Source organism: Mesoplodon bidens (assembly GCF_964165515.1).
Source record: "Mesoplodon bidens genome assembly, chromosome: 16".
Classification (NCBI taxonomy): domain Eukaryota; kingdom Metazoa; phylum Chordata; class Mammalia; order Artiodactyla; family Ziphiidae; genus Mesoplodon; species Mesoplodon bidens.
In genome coordinates this window covers 63,158,996-63,181,308 of record NC_138173.1, presented here as the reverse complement: position 1 = coordinate 63,181,308, position 22,313 = coordinate 63,158,996, and the positions used below count along the sequence as shown (strand labels likewise).

General features: G+C 42.5%; 1 protein-coding gene across 1 annotated transcript in view; it reads right to left on the bottom strand.

Moving 5' to 3' along the window:
* The window catches only part of FER1L6 (fer-1 like family member 6), a gene marked incomplete at its 5' end in the record, with an annotated part of 170,748 nt that overhangs the window by 30,120 nt on the left and 118,315 nt on the right, over positions 1-22,313 (bottom strand). The window contains 9 exons of the mRNA XM_081214331.1: positions 2,119-2,244; positions 3,663-3,794; positions 11,445-11,557; positions 12,757-12,796; positions 14,029-14,151; positions 15,627-15,844; positions 18,507-18,687; positions 19,825-19,986; positions 20,250-20,360. Of these exons, the coding sequence (XP_081070457.1) occupies positions 2,119-2,244; positions 3,663-3,794; positions 11,445-11,557; positions 12,757-12,796; positions 14,029-14,151; positions 15,627-15,844; positions 18,507-18,687; positions 19,825-19,986; positions 20,250-20,360 (1,206 nt within the window). The remainder of the gene's footprint in view (positions 1-2,118; positions 2,245-3,662; positions 3,795-11,444; positions 11,558-12,756; positions 12,797-14,028; positions 14,152-15,626; positions 15,845-18,506; positions 18,688-19,824; positions 19,987-20,249; positions 20,361-22,313) is intronic.

Below are 22,313 nucleotides of genomic sequence, written 5' to 3'. Positions count from 1 at the left end.
CCCTCTGACTCTTCATTTGTTCAAGACCTGCTGGTCCTCAAGTTCCAGCCCCTGTTCTCCTTCTTCCACACTGTTTCCTGAGCAGGAACCTGATCTGCATTCTTGGTCTTTGTCTAGAGGGTACCTGTATATAAATATCTATATCTATACCTATATCTATATAGAAATATAGGTATAGATATAGATATATACATATACATATATATACATATAAAAGTGTGCTGTAGATATTTGCTAAATGAATAAATAATCATAATCCTTCTCCAGTCTTTGTAGGCCAAAAAGATTTCTCCCTCTCCTTCCTACTATTCAGACTCTTATTTCTGGGTTCCCCAAAATATGTCCCGTAGAACCTGAGTTCTGCACTGTTTCCTGTAGGGAGGAAAAGTAGGTGTGGGCAGTAAGTTTTGAAAATGCTGTTAAAGATTCAACAGTTAAATAGGTTTCTTTGCTTCTGGAGTTCTCAGAGCCTTGAATATGTTAATGAGCTTTGTGAATCTCAGGTGTTGGAGAAGGGAAATGAATTACTATATGCACCATTTCTAGAATTTATTTGAATACATGATCTATTTCCAGAGGAATCCATATTAATTATCTCTCCCAAGACATGAGTGATTTCCTGAACAAAATTTTGAAAAGATTAGTCTAAACTATCCTGTGGGTGGGTGTTTAATATAGACTATTGGCATTGCCAATAACGCTTTACAAGTTATTGTACTGTCTGTCTTGTTCATTACATTAACTCCAGGACTTAGGACAGGGTCTTCCCAATATTTGTTGAATGAATGAATAAAGGATACTACAAGTATCCTTTATTGGATATTTGTAGTATCCTTTATTGGATCCTTTATCCTTTATTGGATAACTTTACAAGTTACTTCTCATCTTTCCAACTAGACTGTGACTTCCTCGAGGGCAGGCACTGTGTTTTTTTCCGTCACGATATCCTTAGTGATTAGAACATGCCTGGCACGTGGTGGTCATGGCCATGATGACATTGCTGCTAATAACAAAGGAAACATGAGAACTGCATGATGGAAAGGGGATGTTTAGTTGTCCCCTGGCATTAAAGAATAAATCATCTTTGTTTTATGTTTCATTTCGGTTTCTAAAAAAGATTTTAGGCAATTTAAGCAAAGAGTTTATATAAAATAAGATGACTACAATCAAGTAAGATTATGAAAATCAACTCCAAGGTCAGGAGATGAAAACAAATACATGAACCATAAACGTCTAGCACACAGTTGCTTTGAGCACCAAATTTGGCCTCAAGCTTCCTGGCAATCAGGCCAAAAGTTTCACAATTAGTGTTTAGTGCTCTCATTATTGGAAAGGGGGAAGCCTAGGGCAGATAATATTTTTCTTGGAAATACCCTGGAAATGGAATTTCTGACTGCAGCCGAACAGAGGCAGAGCCCCGGAGGTGGGGGGGGGGGCGGGGATTGCACAGTGGCAGCTGCCCTGTTCTGCCCTGGCTCTCCCCTCTGTCTTGCCTGTGAGCTTCCTGCTTCAGTGCTACTTGGTTTCCTGCCCAGCTAGCAGGCAACCACAGGGAACAAATAAAGCTACACAGAGCAGTCCTCTCAGCCTAGGAAATATTTTCGCTCAGTGAAAAGCCAGCAAAGGTCCATGTTACCAACCAAACTTCATACCCTCTGTTATGGACTGAATTGTGTTTTCTCAAAATTCCTATGTCAAAGCCCTAACCCCTAATGTGACTGTATTTGGAGATAGGGCCTTTAGGGAGCTAATTAAGGTTAAATGAGGTCATAAGGGTGGTGTCCTAATCCGATAGAACTGGTGGCCTTACAAGAAGAGAAAGAGACAACAGATTTCCTCTTCTCTCTCTCTCTCTCTCTCTCTCTCTCTCTCTCTCTCTCACACACACACACACACAGGAAAGGCCATTTGAGGACACAGCAAGAAGGTGGCCATCTATAAGCCAGGAAAAAAGGTCTCGCCAGAAACCAACTCTGATGGTACCTTGATCATGGACTTTCAGCCTCCAGAACTGGAGAAAATGAGTATCTGTTGTTTATGTCACCCAGTCTAAGGTATTTTGTTATGGCAGCTCTAGGAGATTAAGACGACCCCTCAGAGTAAACAAGGATGCCTCACCGCAACAATGTACACCCTGATCAGGACTTTGATGGGGTGGTTGGATGGAATCCCTTGCTGGATTCTCAGCTGCTTGCTGTCCTTGATGCCGGAATCCTCGGGGCTTTTGTAGATGCAGAAGGAGCCCTGGAACCACAAAGCACTACCCATTGAAACAAGATAGTCATATGCCCCGCTGAAAACCAACCATGAAGAGGAATAAATTATTGATACATGCAACAACTTGGATGGATCTCAAGGACGTTATATAAGTGAAAAGAGCCAATCTCAAAAGTCTCATACTGGAGGATTCCATTTATATAACTTTCTTGCAATTACAAAATTATAAAGATAGAGGATAAGTCAGTGATTGCCAGAGGATAGAGATGGTCACAAGCAGGGCATAATTATAAAGGGGTAGCATGATGGAGATCTTTGTGGTGATGGAATAGCTCTGTATCTTGTTTGCGGTAGTGGTTACACAAAGCTACATATGTGATAAAAATTACATAAAACTATATACACACTCTATCAATGTGGATATCCTGGCTTTGATATTTACATAAGATGTAAACAATGGAGGAAACTGGGTGAAGGGTCCACTAGAACTCTGTCTACCATCTTTGCAACTTTCTGTGAATCTTAATTATTCAAAATAAAGAGGGTTTTTTAAAATTAAAAAAAAACCAACAAAATGTCTAGGGCATAGCACTGGGAAAAGGAGCACAGCCTGAGACCCAACAGGACGTGGGGTGGTGCTACTCTTGTCCCCTGGATGTCCTCAGGCCATTCACATAACCCTCCTGCATCTGTGCTTCTTCATGGTACGTCAGTGAATCAGTGTTGGTACAGTACCACCCTCCTCACGGGGCTGTTATGTGAGAAATGAATAGGAGCATCAGATGGAATCCTGAGTGCCTTTTACATGCAGGGTGCTGAGCTAGTGTTTTCTCCCATTATCTCATTCAATCTTGGCTCCAGTATTTCTATTTTCAGATGCTGCAGCCGAGGCTCAGAGAGGTCAAGTACTGCTCAAGATCACAAGCTAGTTAGGATTTAAATCCTAAATGAGGATTTAAACCCAGACTGTCAAGCTGCAATGCCCATGTGATTTCCAACACATCACCTTCGTATAAAGGGCCCAGGCATGCAGTAGGTTCTTAGTAAGTGTCAGCTACTGCTTTGTGGTGCTGACACCATAAGTCTGCCAGATGAAGGGTTTGTGTTGTTTGGTTAATTTAATCATTCAGCTGATAGGCTTGTGTAAATCATATGTTTGGTAGGGCAGGGAGTGGGAAAAGCAGAGTAACCTTAAGTGATCCCTTTAGGCAAGGACTCTGCCTCCTCATATTCCACAGACTGAGCTCTGATCCACTTTACTGGCCGCAAATCAAATACCTTGAAAGACTGGGGCTAGGTCTTGTGGGGTTCTAGAGAGGGAGGGGCCTGCAGAGAGATTAAGGATTTTCCTTACAGACATCGCATACCACAGTCCAACAGAATTGAGTCATATCCGACATTTATGGACAGGAGAGCCAGATAAAAGGGTTAACCTTGGAACCTGCCTTAAACTTTCCTATGATTCGGTCTCTGTCAAGGCCATGGTCATCCTCCGTAGACTTGCCTCTGAGCAACTCAAAGGTTTTCACCCAGTCTTCAAAATTGTCGAATTCACTCTCCAGATCCCCATCGTATATCTTTAGGAAAAAGGGAGAAGAGTGTACTCAGAGGAAGGAAAGCCCAGGATTGATTTAATGAAAACTGCCAAGATTCTCCAAAACCAGCCTTCGTATATGCCCCTTGGAAAAATCTAAGAGGCGCTGTTAATTTATCTTCAGCAAAATAAGGAATATGATTAACTTGGCATTCCTAGAACTAAGTACCACTCTGAAATTTATAAAACTTTTTTGATAAACTTTGAAATTCCAAGAAGTATAGCTAAACCAACAATATTTTAAATATAATATATAAGTATAAATGTGACAAAGCTTTTTATAGCTAATTGATGTCATTGATTGTTGGACACAGACTACAATATTTTGAGGACATTCAAATTAAAAACTATTCATTGAACATTTCATTCTTAACACATAAAAAATGATGGAATATTTGTTTTTATTATAATGCATGTAGACATGAATTTTCCAAGCAGAAAATTACATATATATATTTTAGAAATGGAAAATTGAATTGAGTTTTTGATTGAGTAATATAATTAAATCACTTATTCAAATTTCCCATCAAAATTACTTATCTAAATTCATTATCTAGGTACATAATTTTCATAATGCCAATTTTCATATCCATCAATATGCCTCTAGCTAATAGCCTCTGGCTAATGTTAGGACTGGTCTGATAAAACTGACTTTTTTAAATTTTATTTTATTTTATTTTTTTTGCTTTATAACAAATTTAATCAGTTATACATATACATATGTTCCCATATCCCCTCCCTTTTGCGTCTCCCTCCCACCCTCCCTATCCCACCCCTCCAGGAGGTCACAAAGTACCGAGCCGATCTCCCTGTGCTGTGCGGCTGCTTCCCACTAGCTATCTACCTTACGTTTGGTAGTGTATATATGTCCATGCCGCTCTTTCACTTTGTCACAGCTTACCCTTCCCCCTCCCCATATCCTCAAGTCCATTCTCTAGTAGGTCTGTGTCTTTATTCCTGTCTTACCCCTAGGTTCTTCATGACATTTTTTTTTCTTAAATTCCATATATATGTGTCAGCATACAGTATTTGTCTTTCTTTTTCTGACTTACTTCACTCTGTATGACAGACTCTAGGTCCAACCACCTCATTACAAATAGCTCAATTTCATTTCTTTTTATGGCTGAGTAATATTCCATTGTATATATGTGCCACATCTTCTTTACCCATTCATCCGATGATGGACACTTAGGTTGTTTCCATCTCCGGGCTATTGTAAATAGGGCTGCTATGAACATTTTGGTACATGTCTCTTTTTGAATTATGGTTTTCTCAGGGTATATGCCCAGTAGTGGGATTGCTGGGTCATATGGTAGCTCTATTTGTAGTTTTTTAAGGAACCTCCATACCGTTCTCCATAGTGGCTGTACCAATTCACATTCCCACCAGCAGTGCAAGAGTGTTCCCTTTTTTCCACACCCTCTCCAGCATTTATTGTTTCTAGATTTTTTGATGATGGCCATTCTGACTGGTGTGAGATGATATCTCATTGTAGTTTTGATTTGCATTTCTCTAATGAGTAAAGATGTTGAGCATCCTTTCATGTGTTTGTTGGCAGTCTGTATATCTTCTGTGGAGAAATGTCTATTTAGGTCTTCTGCCCATTTTTGGATTGGGTTGTTTGTTTTTTTGTTATTGAGCTGCATGAGCTGCTTATAAATTTTGGAGATTAATCCTTTGTCAGTTGCTTCATTTGCAAATATTTTCTCCCATTCTGAGGGTGGTCTTTTGGTCTTGTTTATGGTTTCCTTTGCTGTGCAAAAGCTTTTAAGTTTCATTAGGTCCCATGTGTTTATTTTTGTCTTTATTTCCATTTCTCTAGGAGGTGGGTCAAAAAGGACCTTGCTGTGATTTATGTCATAGAGTGTTCTGCCTATGTTTTCCTCTAAGAGTTTGATAGTGTCTGGCCTTACATTTAGGTCTTTAATCCATTTTGAGCTTATTTTTGTGTATGGTGTTAGGGAGTGATCTAATCTCATACTTTTACATGTCCCTATCCAGTTTTCCCAGCACCACTTATTGAAGAGACTGTCCTTTCTCCACTGTACATTCCTGCCTCCTTTATCAAAGATAAGGTGACCATATGTGCGTGGGTTTATCTCTGGGCTTTCTATCCTGTTCCATTGATCTATCTTTCTGTTTTTGTGCCAGTACCATACTGTCTTGATTACTGTAGCTTTGTAGTATAGTCTGAAGTCAGGGAGCCTGATTCCTCCAGCTCCATTTTTCGTTCTCAAGATTGCTTTGGCTATTCGGGGTCTTTTGTGTTTCCATACAAATTGTGAAATTTTTTGCTCTAGTTCTGTGAAAAATGCCAGTAGTAGTTTGATAGGGATTGCATTGAATCTGTAGGTTGCTTTGGGTAGTAGAGTCATTTTCACAATGTTGATTCTTCCAATCCAAGAACATGGTACATCTCTCCATCTATTTGTATCATCTTTAATTTCTTTCATCAGTGTCTTATAATTTTCTGCATACAGGTCTTTTGTCTCCTTAGGTAGGTTTATTCCTAGATATTTTATTCTTTTTGTTGCAATGGTAAATGGGAGTGTTTCCTTGATTTCACTTTCAGATTTTTCATCATTAGTATATAGGAATGCCAGAGATTTCTGTGCATTAATTTTGTATCCTGCAACTTTACCAGATTCATTGATTAGCTCTAGTAGTTTTCTGGTAGCATCTTTAGGATTCTCTATGTATAGTATCATGTCATCTGCAAACAGTGACAGCTTTACTTCTTCTTTTCCGATTTGGATTCCTTTTATTTCCTTTTCTTCTCTGATTGCTGTGGCTACAACTTCCAAAACTATGTTGAATAAGAGTGGTGAGAGTGGGCAACCTTGTCTTGTTCCTGATCTTAGTGGAAATGGTTTCAGTTTTTCACCATTGAGGACGATGCTGGCTGTGGGTTGTCATATATGGCCTTTATTATGTTGAGGAAAGTTCCCTCTATGCCTACTTTCTGCAGGGTTTTTTATCATAAATGGGTGTTGAATTTTGTCGAAAGCTTGCTCTGCATCTATTGAGATGATCATATGGTTTTTCTCCTTCAATTTGTTAATATGGTGTATCACGTTGATTGATTTGCATATATTGAAGAATCCTTGCATTCCTGGAATAAACCCCAGTTGATTATGGTGTATGATCCTTTTAATGTGCTGTTGGATTCTGTTTGCTAGTATTTTGTTGAGGATTTTTGCATCTATGTTCATCAGTGATATTGGCCTGTAGTTTTCTTTCTTTGTGACATCGTTGTCTGGTTTTGGTATCAAGGTGATGGTGGCCTCGTAGAATGAGTTTGGGAGTGTTCCTCCCTCTGCTATATTTTGGAAGAGTTTGAGAAGGATAGGTGTTAGCTCTTCTCTAAATGCTTGATAGAATTCGCCTGTGAAGCCATCTGGTCCTGGGCTTTTGTTTGTTGGAAGATTTTTTATCACAGTTTCAATTTCAGTGCTTGTGATTGGTCTGTTCATATTTTCTATTTCTTCCTGATTCAGTCTTGGCAGGTTGTGCATTTCTAAGAATTTGTCCATTTCTTCCAGGTTGTCCATTTTATGGGCATAGAGTTGCTTATAGTAATCTCTCATGATCTTTTGTATTTCTGCAGTGTCAGTTGTTACTTCTCCTTTTTCATTTCTAATTCTATTGATTTGAGTCTTCTCCCTTTTTTTCTTGATGAGTCTGGCTAATGGTTTATCAATTTTGTTTATCTTCTCAAAGAACCAGCTTTTAGTTTTATTGATCTTTGCTATCGTTTCCGTCATTTCTTTTTCATTTATTTCTGATCTGATTTTTATGATTTCTTTCCTTCTGCTAACTTTGGGATGTTTTTGTTCTTCTTTCTCTAATTGCTTTAGGTGCAAGGTTAGGTTGTTTATTCGAGATGTTTCCTGTTTCTTAAGGTGGGATTGTATTGCTATAAACTTCCCTCTTAGAACTGCTTTTGCTGCATCCCATAGGTTTTGGGTCGTCGTGTCTCCATTGTCATTTGTTTCTAAGTATTTTTTAATTTCCTCTTTGATTTCTTCAGTGATCACTTCGTTATTAAGTAGTGTATTGTTTAGCCTCCATGTGTTTGTATTTTTTACAGCTCTTTTCCTGTAATTGATATCTAGTCTCATAGCATTGTGGTTGGAAAAGATACTTGATACAATTTCAATTTTCTTAAATTTACCAAGGCTTGATTTGTGACCCAAGATATGATCTATCCTGGAGAATGTTCCATGAGCACTTGAGTAAAATGTGTATTCTGTTGTTTTTGGATGGAATGTCCTATAAATATCAATTAAGTCCATCTTGTTTAATGTATCATTTAAAGCTTCTGTTTCCTTATTTATTTTCATTTTGGATGATCTGTCCATTGGTGAAAGTGGGGTGTTAAAGTCCCCTACTATGATTGTGTTACTGTCGATTTCTCCTTTTATGGCTGTTAGTATTTGCCTTATGTATTGAGGTGCTCCTAGGTTGGGTGCATAAATATTTACAATTGTTATATCTTCTTCTTGGATCGATCCCTTGATCATTATGTAGTGTCCTTCTTTGTCTCTTCTAGTAGTCTTTATTTTAAAGTCTATTTTGTCTGATATGAGAATTGCTACTCCAGCTTTCTTTTGGTTTCCATTTGCATGGAATATCTTTTTCCATCCCCTTACTTTCAGTCTGTATGTGTCTCTAGGTCTGAAGTGGGTCTCTTGTAGACAGCATATATATGGGTCTTGTTTTTGTATCCATTCAGCCAATCTGTGTCTTTTGGTGGGAGCATTTAGTCCATTTACATTTAAGGTAATTATCGATATGTATGTTCCTATTCCCATTTTCTTAATTGTTTTGGGTTCGTTATTGTAGGTCTTTTCCTTCTGTTGTGTTTCTTGCCTAGAGAAGTTCCTTTAGCATTTGTTGTAAAGCTGGTTTGGTGGTGCTGAACTCTCTCAGCTTTTGCTTGTCTGTAAACGTTTTAATTTCTCCATCAAATCTGAATGAGATCCTTGCTGGGTAGAGTAATCTTGGTTGCAGGTTTTTCTCCTTCATCACTTTAATTATGTCCTGCCACTCCCTTCTGGCTTGTAGAGTTTCTGCTGAGAGATCAGCTGTTATCCTGATGGGGATTCCCTTGTGTGTTATTTGTTGTTTTTGCCTTGCTGCTTTTAATATGATTTCTTTGTGTTTAATTTTTGACAGTTTGATTAATATGTGTCTTGGCGTATTTCTCCTTGGATTTATTCTGTATGGGACTCTCTGTGCCTCCTGGACTTGATTAACTATTTCCTTTCCCATATTAGGGAAGTTTTCAACTATAATCTCTTCAAATATTTTCTCAGTCCCTTTCTTTTTCTCTTCTTCTTCTGGAACCCCTATAATTCGAATGTTGGTGTGTTTAATGTTGTCCCAGAGGTCTCTGAGACTGTCCTCTGCTCTTTTCATTCTTTTTTCTTTATTTTGCTCTGCAGCAGTTATTTCCACTATTTTATCTTCCACCTCACTTATCCGTTCTTCTGCCTCAGTTATTCTGCTATTGATCCCATCTAGAGTATTTTTTATTTCATTTATTGTGTTTTTAATCGATGCTTGATTCATCTTTAGTTCTTCTAGGTCCTTGTTAACTGTTTCTTGCATTTTGTCTATTCTATTTCCAAGATTTTGGATCTGGGAAATAGAATCTTGGATCATCTTTACCATCATTATTCTGAATTCTTTTTCAGGTAGACTGCCTATTACCTCTTCATTTGTTAGGTCTGGTGGGTTTTTATCTTGCTCCTTCTCCTGCTGTGTGTTTTTCTGTCTTCTCATTTTGCTTATGTTACTGTGTTTGGGGTCTCCTTTTTGCAGGCTGCAGGTTCGTAGTTCCCGTTGTTTTTGGTGTCTGTCCCCAGTGGCTAAGGTTGGTTTAGTGGGTTGTGTAGGCTTCCTGGTGGAGGGGACTAGTGCCTGTGTTCTGGTGGATGAGGCTGGATCTTGTCTTCCTGGTGGGCAGGTCCACGTCTGGTGGTGTGTTTTGGGGTGTCTGCGGACTTTTTATGATTTTAGGCCACCTCTCTGCTAATGGGTGGCGTTGTGTTCCTGTCTTGCTAGTTGTTTGGCATAGGGTGTCCAGCACTGTAGCTTGCTGGTCGTTGAGTGAAGCTGGGTGCTGGTGTTGAGATGGAGATCTCTGGAAGATTTTCGCCGTTTGATATTATGTGGAGCTGGGAGGTCTCTTGTGGACCAGTGTCCTGAAGTTGGCTCTCCCACCTCAGAGGCACAACACTGACTCCTGGCTCCTCAATTTGGGATGATTTGTTGTCTATTCATGTATTCCACAGATGCAGGGTACATCAAGTTGATTATGGAGCTTTAATCCGCTGCTTCTGAGGCTGCTGGGAGAGGTTTCCCTTTCTCTTCTTTGTTCTCACAGCTCCTGGGTCTCAGCTTTGGATTTGGCCCCGCCTCTGCATGTAGGTCGCCGGAGCGCATCTGTTCTTCACTCAGACAGGACAGGGTTAAAGGAGCAGCCTCTTCGGGGACTCTGGCTCACTCAGGCCGGGCGGGAGGGAGGGGCACGGAGTGCGGGGCGAGCCTGCAGTGGCAGAGGTCGGCGTGACGTTGCACCAGCCCAAGGCGCGCCCTGCGTTCTCCCAGGGAAGCCACCCCTGGATCCCGGGACAGTGGCGGGCTGCACAGGCTCCCGGAAGGGCGGTGTGGACAGTGACCTGCGCTCGCACACAGGCTTCTTGGCGGCGGCAGCAGCAGCCCCAGCGCCCCACGCCCGTCACTGGGCTCCGCGCTTTCAGTCGTGACTCGCGCCCGTCTGTGGAGCCCCTTTAAGCAGCGCTCTTAATCCCCTCTCCTCGCGCACCAGGAAACCAAGAGGGAAGAAAAACTCTCTTGCCTCTTCGGCAGCTCCAGAGTTTTTCCGGACTCCCTTCCGGCTAGCTGTGGCACATTAGCCCCCTTCAGGCTGAGTTCTCGCCGCCAGCCCCAGTCCTCTCCCTGCGCTCTGACCGAAGCCCGAGCCTCAGCTTCCAGCGCCGCCCGCCCCGGCGGGCGAGCAGACAAGCCTCTCAGTCTGGTGAGTGCCGCTCGGCACCGATCCTCTGTGCGGGAATCTCTCCGCTTTGCCCTACCCAGGTATGTGGGGAGTTTCTTGCCTTTTGGGAGGTCTGGGGTCTTCTGCCAGCGTTCAGTAGGTGTTCTGTAGGAGTTGTTCCACGTGTAGCTGTATTTCTGGTGTATCCGTGGGGAGGAAGGTGATCTCCGCGTCTTACTCTTCCGCCATCTTACCCGGAAGTCTAAAACTGACTTTTGTAAGAGTTAAAACTCCTGCTATTTCGAGTCTGTACATATCTGCATGATGATGTCAAGCCCCAAGAGGTGAACCCAGGGGAACTCACACACTGTAAATTACACTGTTGCATCCAGGCTAACCAAGTTAAGTTATGCCCCTTCTCAATAGGAGGATGTAGAAAATAGAAAAATAGCAAGCTCCACGGTCTTGGCTTGCATGCTTGTTAGTTTGTTACTCTGCATCGATGATTATAACAAAGACAAAGTAAGTTATTCAGACAAAGGTATGCTGGAGTTGACTGAAGCACTAAAAGAACGCCCACCTTCTGAGTTTCCCACCCTAACCATGGCCAAGATGGCTGTGTCCACACACCTGCAAGACAGCCAGGTTGGGGATTTCTTTTTCTTTGAGTTTCTTCTTGAGTATTTTGTCTTTCTTCTTCTTCGGGCCATCTATATTTATCACTACCTCGTCTGGTTTTGCCTCTGTGGATATTTAGTGAAAATGGTTAGACTTCTTATGCTGTTGAGATGAGAAGAAACAAAGTCAAGCTCCCTCTTTCCCTTTGCTCTGGCATGTGTCATGACCCTCCTTTTAAGAAAGAAATAGTAACATTTCACTGTAGGATCTCTGCACATAGCCCTGCAGACCGTGCACTGAAGGAGCAGGGGAGATACCACTCATGCAGCAGTGCAGTGTCAGTGGATGCCCTGGGGCTGGCAGTGTGTTGGCCTTCCCCGCCATATGCAAGAATTCATGAAGCTAGGCAGGAAGAGCATAAGTAATTTGCCCAGTCACCCAGCTAGCAAAGAACAGACCCAGGATGGAGTGACACCAAAGCTTTAGATACATTCCCTCTCAGATCTGTTTAGGAACTTGAGAATCATCTACTTCAACAACCTCAGGCTCAAATATGCTAAGGGTCTAACACAATGTCACAAATGTACTTAGATTATTCAGTAACTTTTTAGGAGCAGATGCTGGAGAAAAATCATCCAAGCTCCACTATTTTCTAGCTGTATAAACCTGGGCAAGTTACTCAGCCTCTTTGTACTTCTGTTTTACTATCTGCAAATCAAGATACTATTGCTTATGTCATGGGGTTGGTCTTAGAATTAAATAGGCTAATAGGAGTGGCCTGAGGAACTGAGCTTGGCTCTGGTTTTCTCACTTTTTGTGCCACCTGAAACAGTACTTGGTGTTACTGTTGTTTTTAGGCCAAGACTTACCATTGGCTTACATCAAGTTTGTGGTCATTTCAAATCCCAGGGCTCTTCATTTGAGCTTCTGCCAAACCAGATCTACCCAAACCTTGTCAACTGAGTTTTGGAAGCTAAATCCAGGTCACCTGTATTAAAGTTTATCATGCTGGTTTTGGCCTGCCATCCCAGCTTGCTCCTATTTTTACTCTGCTCTTTCTGCATTAAGACTGTCAACGTAGGGACTTGAGCCAAAGGGTCGATTTCAGCACTCAAATGAACTCAGGAGACCTGGGATCTGGTCTCCATCCAGCTCAAATCAGCTATGTGACCTCTTTAAAGTGTTGTCATCTTCCTGGGATTATTTCCTCACTAGGGAAATGAGGGCTTTGGGCTCTAGTGTTGCTCCCATGGCTCCCATTTTATCATTTTCTCACTCACATGGCCTTAATGCATGTTCAAATGTCCCCAGAACAGCCACTTACCTGTGTTGCCTTTTTGCTCCTTGGAATTGCTCTCCTTTTCCTTTGAGAAAAGAGGGAGACGAGATGATGGACACTGTCTTGTCTCATTTATTAACCCTGACTGCTAACAGTTCTAATTCAATTATCTCAGCCCTCTGCATTTTAAAAGAATATGCAAACAGTCCTCAGTAGCCCCCAGATGAAGCCTCACTGTAAAGACCTAGGACTTAAGTGCAGGGAGATGCCCTGCACTAAAGAAGAGGCGCCCACACCTCCAAAAACAGAGCCACCAAACTGTAGATGTCCTCGTCCTCTATGTGCAGCCTCCTCTCAGCTGCTGGGAAAGCAACCCCTCTCCCCACTGTTCTTCCACATCCCTGGAGCATCACCTCAATCTGCAACTATGAGTTTTATGGGCTGGCATGTTGGGTTGTTGGGTTTGTCCTGGGACTGGGGAGGTTAGCAGAGAAAGAGGAAAGGGCTGAACACTCACCAGAAGTGGTAGTGTCCATTGTAGTAAAACGAGGGTGTTTGGAAGCAGGGATTAACATTTAGTTTGTTTATTTAACTATAGGTCAATATTTGTGGATAGTCCTAGATGAAGAAATGATGATCTTTCCAAATAAAGAATCAGAAGAGTTCCTACTCAATAAAATATGATGAGAACATCTGAATAACTTTCCTTTCCATTTTTACTCAAGGATGAGAAGTCTTACCAGATTCAGCCACCGAGCTTTCGCCTGAGTCTCCAGACCCACTCCCCACTGGTTCTCTGGCTTTATAACTCAATCCCTGTCTTATTCCATGTGCATGAGGCCCTGCTGATTATTCCCATTTGCTAAGGCCAAGACCTCTGCCTTTACTTTGATAATTTCCCATATGAACTTAGAAATCTGCTGGAGACCTGGAGCCCTTTGACCTGGAATCTCCAGGTGAACCTGAAGCCCCCTTCGCTGATGCCCACCTGTCCAGAGCCCCATTTCTCTTGGCTAGACCTCCCTGAGGTGGGCAGTTCCCTGGATGCCATGATAGACTCCACATTCTGCCAGCATTTACAGCAGAGCCTGTGTCCTAGGGCCAGCTCCAGCCAGACAATAAGGATTTGGCAGTTCTGGACCCTTGGTCCTTTCAGGCTTTGAACCCTTCAGCAATTAACAGAACCACACCCAAGTAGGGCCTACCTATAGCGGAATTTAAAAGGGGAGACAATGCAGGATTTGGGGTGGGGGAGGGTGGTAAATGGTGCTGTGCTCTTATCGAAGCCTTGACTGTCACGGCCAGGAGAGAATCTACCTTCTGTGCTTTCTTCAGGGAGGCATAATATTTCGACCACCAGTCAATGACGTTTTCAGCAGATTCATCCGCTATGGTCCTCTTTCTCCTTCTAGTAGACCTCTGAGAAGGTTTCCTGGCATCCTGGCAAGGGATGAAGGATGGATTGTTAGGTGTCAAGGATCTGCATGCTGGTGGCTAAGTGGTTTACTAAGGAAGAGGACAGGTAGGTACCCTCGGGGGAGTGGATGGAGGTGTCAGCAGGTTTTGTGATTGCAGCTCTCTGTCCCTCTTAAATAAATAAAAGTTTAATAATCTGTCATCCATTAAGGAGTTTATTTGACATTTATCAAGCAGGTATGAGATTTTGTGGTTGACATTGGGGATGTAAGGGGTAGACATCATCCCTACTTTTGGGAAGCTTCGAATTCAGTGGAGGAGACAAGAAGGCTACATGATACAATGTGATATAGTAGAAAAGGAATTAGCTTCTAGACGTAATATAAACAAAAATAGAAATTTTATGATTCTCAGTTTCCTCAACTAGGAACAATAATACCTGCTCACTTCACTGACATGAGGATTTAGTGACATAGGTAGACAATCCCCCTTTAGCATCACTTCTGATTTGAACAGGTGCAAATAAATGACACCTACAACATAAGTGATGGGGGGATAGGAGAAGCAGTGTGATGCATACGTGGAAGAAGGGAAGCATTTGGGGAGAAAGTTGTGTCATGCCAAATTTATCGTGTACTTATCATCCATTAGCTCTCAGACATCTCTCGGGTATCTACGGTGTGCCAGCCACTCTATCAAGTGCAGGGGATACAGAGATATTTTCAAAAATCATCTTTGACCTGGTGAAGCCCACAGTTTTATGGCGGCAACAAACAAACTGAAATTTGCAACATAAAGTGGCAGGTACAATGCTGGTGGGATGGAGAGAACCCCGTGGGCTGTCAAAGCGTCACGCTGAGCCTGGATGAGATGGGAAGAGCCTGAGAAAATAGCCATTCATCTACCTTACTGTGCCTTTTATTTCAGCTTTTACAATTTGCTGGGCAGGTCATCTCTTAGGACTTTCTTAAACCTTCTTTCTTCTTTAAGTCAGTTGCTAGGTACATCAGGAGTTTGCACTTAAAACTATGACTTAAAAGATTACTCATGTCCCCATTTTATGGTCTTGTGTACTTATCCATCTCCCCTCCCAGAATCTCAGCTAACTGAGGATAAGTCTCACTTTTATTTAGACCCGAATACGCATCTTTTTGGTCCCACGTGATGTTGTACAAAGTAGGTTCACAATATTTGTGGAATAAGCCTTGATGAGGAAACCACTGTTTTCCCAGCTAATGAATTAAGAGTTTCTGTTCAATTAAATACTCCTGTCACATTTGACTAGCACTTTAATGTCACATACACTGACTTATCTGATTCTATGACAATGCTGTGAAGTGGGTATCGGTGTCCCGATTTTACAGATGAAGAAACTAATGCTCAGAAATGTGAAGCTGCTTGCCATGGTCACAAAGCTAGTAGGTGGGAGGATTAGTATCTAAAACCTCTGAGCAAACTCTAATGTGCCTTGTAAATATGAAGAGGGATGACATTCCGACCTTAGCTTTTCCGTCTTTTGGTGGCTCCTGGGCTGCAGGTTTGTGTTCCGTCTCCAGCATAGGGGATGGGTCAGGGATATCAACCAGGCTGTCTGCCTGAACCTGGGCCAAGTCGGGTACCACTGTGGGAGGCGGCCCAGTATCCACAAAGATTTGATCTGTTGGGAGCTCCTGAGCAGAGCTGGGGGTCTCAGAAGGCTCAGTGGAAATTAATGCATCTGAAATAGGCAAAATGAAAGTACATTGGGTCAGGACTTCCTTGGTGGTACAGTGGTTAAGAATCCACCTGCCAGTGCAGGGGACACGGGTTCGAGCTCTGGTCCAGGAAGATCCCACATGCCACAGAGCAACTAAGACGGTGTGCCACAACTACTGAAGCCCATGCAGCTACAGCCCGTGCTCTGCAACAAGAGAAGCCACCGCAATGAGAAGCCTGCTCACTGCAAAGAAGAGTAGCCCCCACTCACCGCAAGTAGAGAAAGCCCGTGCGCAGCAACAAAGACCCAACGCAGCCAAAAATAAATAAATATTTCTTTCTTAAAAAAAGAAAGTACATTGGGTCAGGCAACTGGTCTACAATACAGGGTGATCATTTCAGGGACCTCATACTGGGAATCAGACAGATCTGGATTCAAATATGACAAGTTCCTAACATCTGGAAACCTCACTTTCCATATTTATAAAATGAGAGTAAAAATACCCATGTCATTGGGAGATAAAAGAGCTCATGACGTAGGGTGTCTGGGGCATAATAGGTACTCAACAAATGACTGTACTTATTATTGATCCCTCAGAGTCATTTTAAATAACTGTGGTCATAGGAATCGTGTTTATCAAGGTTTAGGACACAGGTCCTCTGTGTTGATTGCCTTCCCCCAGTGTGTTAACCAGGGGAAACCTTGGAGGTTGCAGAGGTCTGTGAACTCCCCAAACACTGGCAGAACTCTGGGCACCTGAGTCCATGTGCATGATAGGGAGCAAGGCTATGTCCCTGGACTTTATGATTTTTTTAACTGAACAGCTGGTCCGCGTCACGGGTCCTCTTTTCTCCATTTGCGCTGTAGAATTCAGTACTTAGGAACACTGCCCAATCAGGAGCTTCCACTTCTGCCATGACCTTCATGCTACTGCTGACTTTTCAATAGCAACAAACACTTAATAGGCACCTACTCTGTCCTGGGCACAGAGATGGAGAGATCAGTGGGACAGAATAGAAAGCTTAGAAATGGACTTGGGGCATATGCCAATTTGATTTATGAAAAAGATGACAGGACAAATCAATGGGGAAAGTAGTAGACTCTGGGGGAAAGAAAATGATGTACTCTATGGAGATAAATGTAGCTGGATCCCTACCTTAAACCCTTTAAAGATCTTTACTTCGATTAAAGATCTAAGTGTAAAATATAAAAACATAACACTGACACATGAAAATATAAGATCTTTGTGACCAAGGGGGTGAGAGAGGGTTTCTTAAACAAGAGTCTAAAAGAATAAACCATAAAGTTTAAAATTCAGATGGATATGATTACATCAAAATTAAGAATTTCTGCTCAAAGATGAGGAGTATAGACAAGATTAGCAGTTATCAGATTAGGGGAAAAAGATATGACCAATATCAATAATCTACAGGATATTAACATCTAAAATATATAAAAAAGAAAATTAAAGGAAACACATAAAACATGGGCAAAGTGTATGAGCAGGCAAATCACAGTAGGGAAAATCAAGATGGCAGCAAGCATATGAAGAAATGTGCAAACTCAGTAGTACTCAGAGAAATCCAAGCTAAAATTAAAATTAGATACTACTTTATATCCATCTGAGTGGCAAACACCAAACACCAAACAAAATGAATCAAAAACTCAGAAAGTTGGATAATAGCAGGTGCTGTTGAGGAGGAGGGAAATGGGATTTTAGAGCAGTAAAGGCGGGAATACAGACTGGTGTAGAGTGGTGTAGACTGGTGTAGACTGGTGTAGACTGATGTAGACTGGTGTAGACTGGTATAGACTGGTGTAGACCGGTGTAGACTGGTATAGACCGGTGTAGACCGATATAGACTGGTGTAGACTGGTATAGTCTGTTATAGACTGGTGTAGACTGGTGCGAACCAGTACAGCTCTCTGGAGCACCCAAGGGAAGTACTTAATGAAATTACATGTACGCATTCCCTGCAAGCCAGTAATCTCACTCCTGGGTGTATATTCCAAAGAAAATCCCACACAGGATTCTCCCTCAGCAAACACACATAGCATGTCCATCACAACATTTTTTGTGGAAGTGGAGAGTTGGAGACAGCCCAGTGGTCCAGTATGAGGGGAAAACAAAAGCAAAGTAGGGTAGATGCAGCAGGTCATGGTAAGAAGGGAAAGTACCCACGGCAACATGGATAGATCTTAAAACATAGCTTTGCGTAGCAGAAAACCAAATGAAGATTATCGTATCATATCACATACCAATATGTTAATTAAATAGATTTAAATTTTACAAGCATCAGCAGAGGCGGGGCCTGCAGTGGGGAGGAGACTGGGACTAAGGCATGGGGGGCAGTGGATATAATGAGACAGAAGCCTTGCACAGATGAGTGATGATTGTACAGCGTGAAGTGAGAAGCGTAATTAACTCGACTCTGCACCTGAAATCCAAAACAGAAGAAATTACAGTAACATCAAGCAAAGAAAAATGTCAGGGTATAGGGGCAGGAGGGAGCTTAAGTCACATTCAAAGAAGCCTTCTTAGAGGAGTTGACCCTGATGTCAAGCTTAAAGTCAGAACGAGGCAGCTGAGAAGTAGAGGGGACCACAGGAAATTCTTCAGAAAGATCCTGCAGGCACCACGGTTTTGTAGCCCACGGGCTAGAATCTAGAAGGAGCTTCCTACCTTGCACAACTTGGGCTCCATCCACCTGTGAGGTGAGGGCAAGGGGCTCCCTGGATTTACACAAAAACTGTTTCAAGCAGTTGATGGTGTAGGTGCCCACGAGGGTGCTCCTCCCAAAGGCTCTCCAGTCCACCACGCAGATGCTCAGGGGTGGGTGCAGAAGCTCGTCCTCAGGCAGCTCCTGCAGGGAGAGGCTGGGGTGAAGTGGGGCACTGCCTGGGCTGACCTGTCTGGGCGTAGGACCAAAGCAAGCCAGGCACCCATCCTTCCTCTGTCCCTGCCTGTCCTTTCCCTACAGGTCACCCCTGCAGCTTGCCAGAGTCTGGAGCAATGCCTTCTCAAGCCAGGGAGTCATTACCCAACATATGAGGGATGGCACTAACAATTCACCCCAGGTGCAAATTGCAAAAATCACACACTCCCAAATTCTCTATGGCAGTAGTCTTCAATCCTCTCACTTTGTCATTACTGTATTTATCTGAACTTTCATCTCAGATGAACATTAATCCAGACCCAAGATATAAAGCAGATGAGAATTGAGCCATTTAAGATGGCGCTGAGCATGAGGGGCCAGCGCCCCATCCATTTCTTTACCCTGGTGAACCCCGAGGCTCAACAAAGTCTGATGTGGAAGGTTTGCAAACACAGTACGCATTCTTTAATTCCAGTCTTTCTCGATTCAGAATCCGTGTCCATTGGAGCTGACTGGGTTAGACAAAGCAAACTTTGACTTCACAGTTGGCTCCAAATCAGAGCACAAAAAAGTGTTGAAATAAACAAAAGCGCAGGTGTCAAACATTGCTTTTGACACGCTATGTACAAATAATTTTTTAAAACTCTAACCATTGTAGTAGTAAGTTCCGTGACAGTATCTTCCAGGCCAGTGTTTCCCAAACTCCAGTGTGTATCAGAGTCACCTGCAGGACTTGTCAAACCAGAGGTGTCTGGGCCCTACCCCCAAGTCCCAACAGTCTCTGGTTCAGTAGTTCTGGGGCAGGGCCTGAGAATCTGCATTTCTAATAAGTTCCCAGGTGATGCTGATAAACTGGGGGCCACACTTTGGGAACCACTCTCAACCTTCTTTGATTTACTATATGATCTACACCCAGAACCTTTAAAAACAAAACAACAACAAAAGTCTGTTTTATCCCATTCTGAAATTCTGGCTTTTTACTGAATTAAACTGTTCTTTCTTGTGAGTAGTGGGGCACCTGAAACGCTGAAACGTCTCCCCAAGTCAGGTTCAGGAAGGAGTGGGTCGCATCTATGGAGATGAAGGGAATGAGCGGGTGGGGGAGGGGAGGGGAGAGACCCGCACCACTTCGAAAGCATCTGCCTGGACGCTGAAGTTTGGGTTGTTCTGGTAGCTCTGGATCACACAGGACTTGACTCCATGCCCCCCACACTCGATGAGGACCTGGGGACGATCCACCGAGAGGAGGTGCACCTTCTTCATTTCTCGGACTCCCCAGAAGAGAACCTGAAGAGAGGATGGCGGGGCTGTCACACAAAGGCCCAGGGAGGAGCCAGCAGGTGTGGCTCAGGTGTGGGCAAGTCAGCCGTGCCAGCCTGAGAACCACAGGATGTTCTTCCAGGAAAGGATGGGGCAGCTCCTTGTGGCTCCATCTGATCAGTTACATCTCCTTCCCACCCCTCAAGCCCCCTGACACAGTGCAGGCATGATTGCAATGCACCAGTGCCCTTCAGTCCTAAAGGACAACCCCGTCCTTCCAGGCCCCATACCTCCACTTGGTATTTACTCAGCACTGGCCGGATGCTGGCAGGAACACGGTAGATCTGGGTGACATCGGGTGGGTCGAGGGGAGGGAGCCCTTGCAGCCCAGACGCAGGGACCTACCACACAGATCAAGAGCTGGTTAGACGTTGGGAGGGGTAAGGAAAATGAACGCTGCCACACAATGGCCTCATTGGAAAGACTGTCACTGTTTTAACCAAAGGAATGTTTCCAGCTTAAAATGTAAATCAAGAAGATGCATTTTATCACAGTGAATAATTTCTTAATTGACAAATGCATTCATTCACAAGGGTAATCAACATTTAGTGAGCACTCACAATGGGTCACAAATTAATAGTTTCATAAGCTTTCAGCGAGCTCACAGCATAGAGGAGAGGAAAAAAAGACAGATCCTCATAACCTCATTGTATTTCATTCTTTTCATTTTTTCTTGAAAATTAATTACATAAACACTTATGTAAAGTTTAAAAAGAACAATAAATTAATTTTAAAGCTTCATATTAAAATTTTGGAAAAGCAAGTTTTCAATTCATAATATTTTCTAATATCCTTCATACTTATTCTTTACCCTGTGGGTAATTTAGAAGTAGTCTCCTTAATTTCTGAATTTATGGTGTTGTTGTAGAAGTATTGCGTAATTTACAGAGTGGTCAGAACAATATACTCTGTAGGATTTTAAACCTCTGAAGTGTTTTGAATGTTATCTGACATTATTGGAAGCAAAAAATTCTAGTAACACCTTTGCAGATGATTTATTCATTAAAGAATATAAGCAGTAAATATATAGGAATAAACATTTAAAAAATATCTCTGGTATCTAAATGTTTGCAGATATTATAGAAATAGGAAATAAGTAAACCTATAGACATTAAATAACAAATGAAAAATTATGAGTGGTAAAGTAATGGTTGAATGTTTTGAGTATGTAGGATAGATGCAAGTATTTTACAAATGGCTGAAATCTAATTTTTTTCTGTCATTAAAATATACATATTCAGTCAAAAAAAAATGACAGGGGAATTAGAGCCGTAGAATAGAGAAGGGGCTCTGATCAGATTCCAAATCTCTGAGACTTAACTATCCTCCCACTGTGCACTACAAGAGATTGATTTAATCACATAGAGACTAGTCATAATCAGTAAAACAGAAAATGAAGTCTTTTGAAGGCAGACCTCCAGGAAAAGGTGTTATTTCCTGTGCATTTGGAGTTAACAAAACCGCAAGAGGACAATTGCTATGCTTTATTGAAATCTCACACAAAGGACTTAGAAAGTCTCCTAAGGAAAGGGCCTTTCTCATTTGTGGGCCACCCCACATTACCTTCAAGACCTGGCTCAACACGTACGTCTTTCAAGAAGCCACCCCTGATTTGGTCCCAGCCACTGTGGCCATTCTCCTAATCTTCAGTCCTTGGAACACAGTGTGTCCTCTTTGGAGGCTGAGTGCAGAAACTAGTGGACTGAGCCCGGAAACCAGGTTCTGCTGTGTGACCCTGCATGAGTCCCTTTCCCTCTCTGGACCTCAGATATTGGGCCAGCTGACCCTTCAAGTCCCTCAGGAGCCACATGTTCTATTAAACATTGCTTTGGAGCAGGAGGTTTTCCTCGCTGGGGGAGTTTGCCTGGCTTGGCCAAGAGGAAGCCTTTGTTTACTTCATTATTCTCAGACTCTCAAGTAATGCTCCAAAACCAGTGAGTTCTTGATATATGTTTATTGGCTGACACACATTAGCTCTGTATGCTCAAAAAAGCCTATTTGCTCATCAAAACCTGCAAAGCACAAACATATCACCATTTCTTTTTCACAGACATATTCTAGCTGGCATCAGCAGATGTGGTTCAGTTAATTATAAGAAAGCCCAGAAAAAGAAGACAGCAGGCACTGCGAACGCCAAGTAGGCTCAAGATAATGAAGCTGCAGAAGGAACCAAACCAGATAAAGGAGTTGGGAAAAGGTGAGGTGAACACTGCCTGGTGGTGAGGAGGTGAGCGATCCAGGCTGCAAAACATCACCTCCCTGAGAAACCTAATTGCTCCTGTGGCTCCAAACGT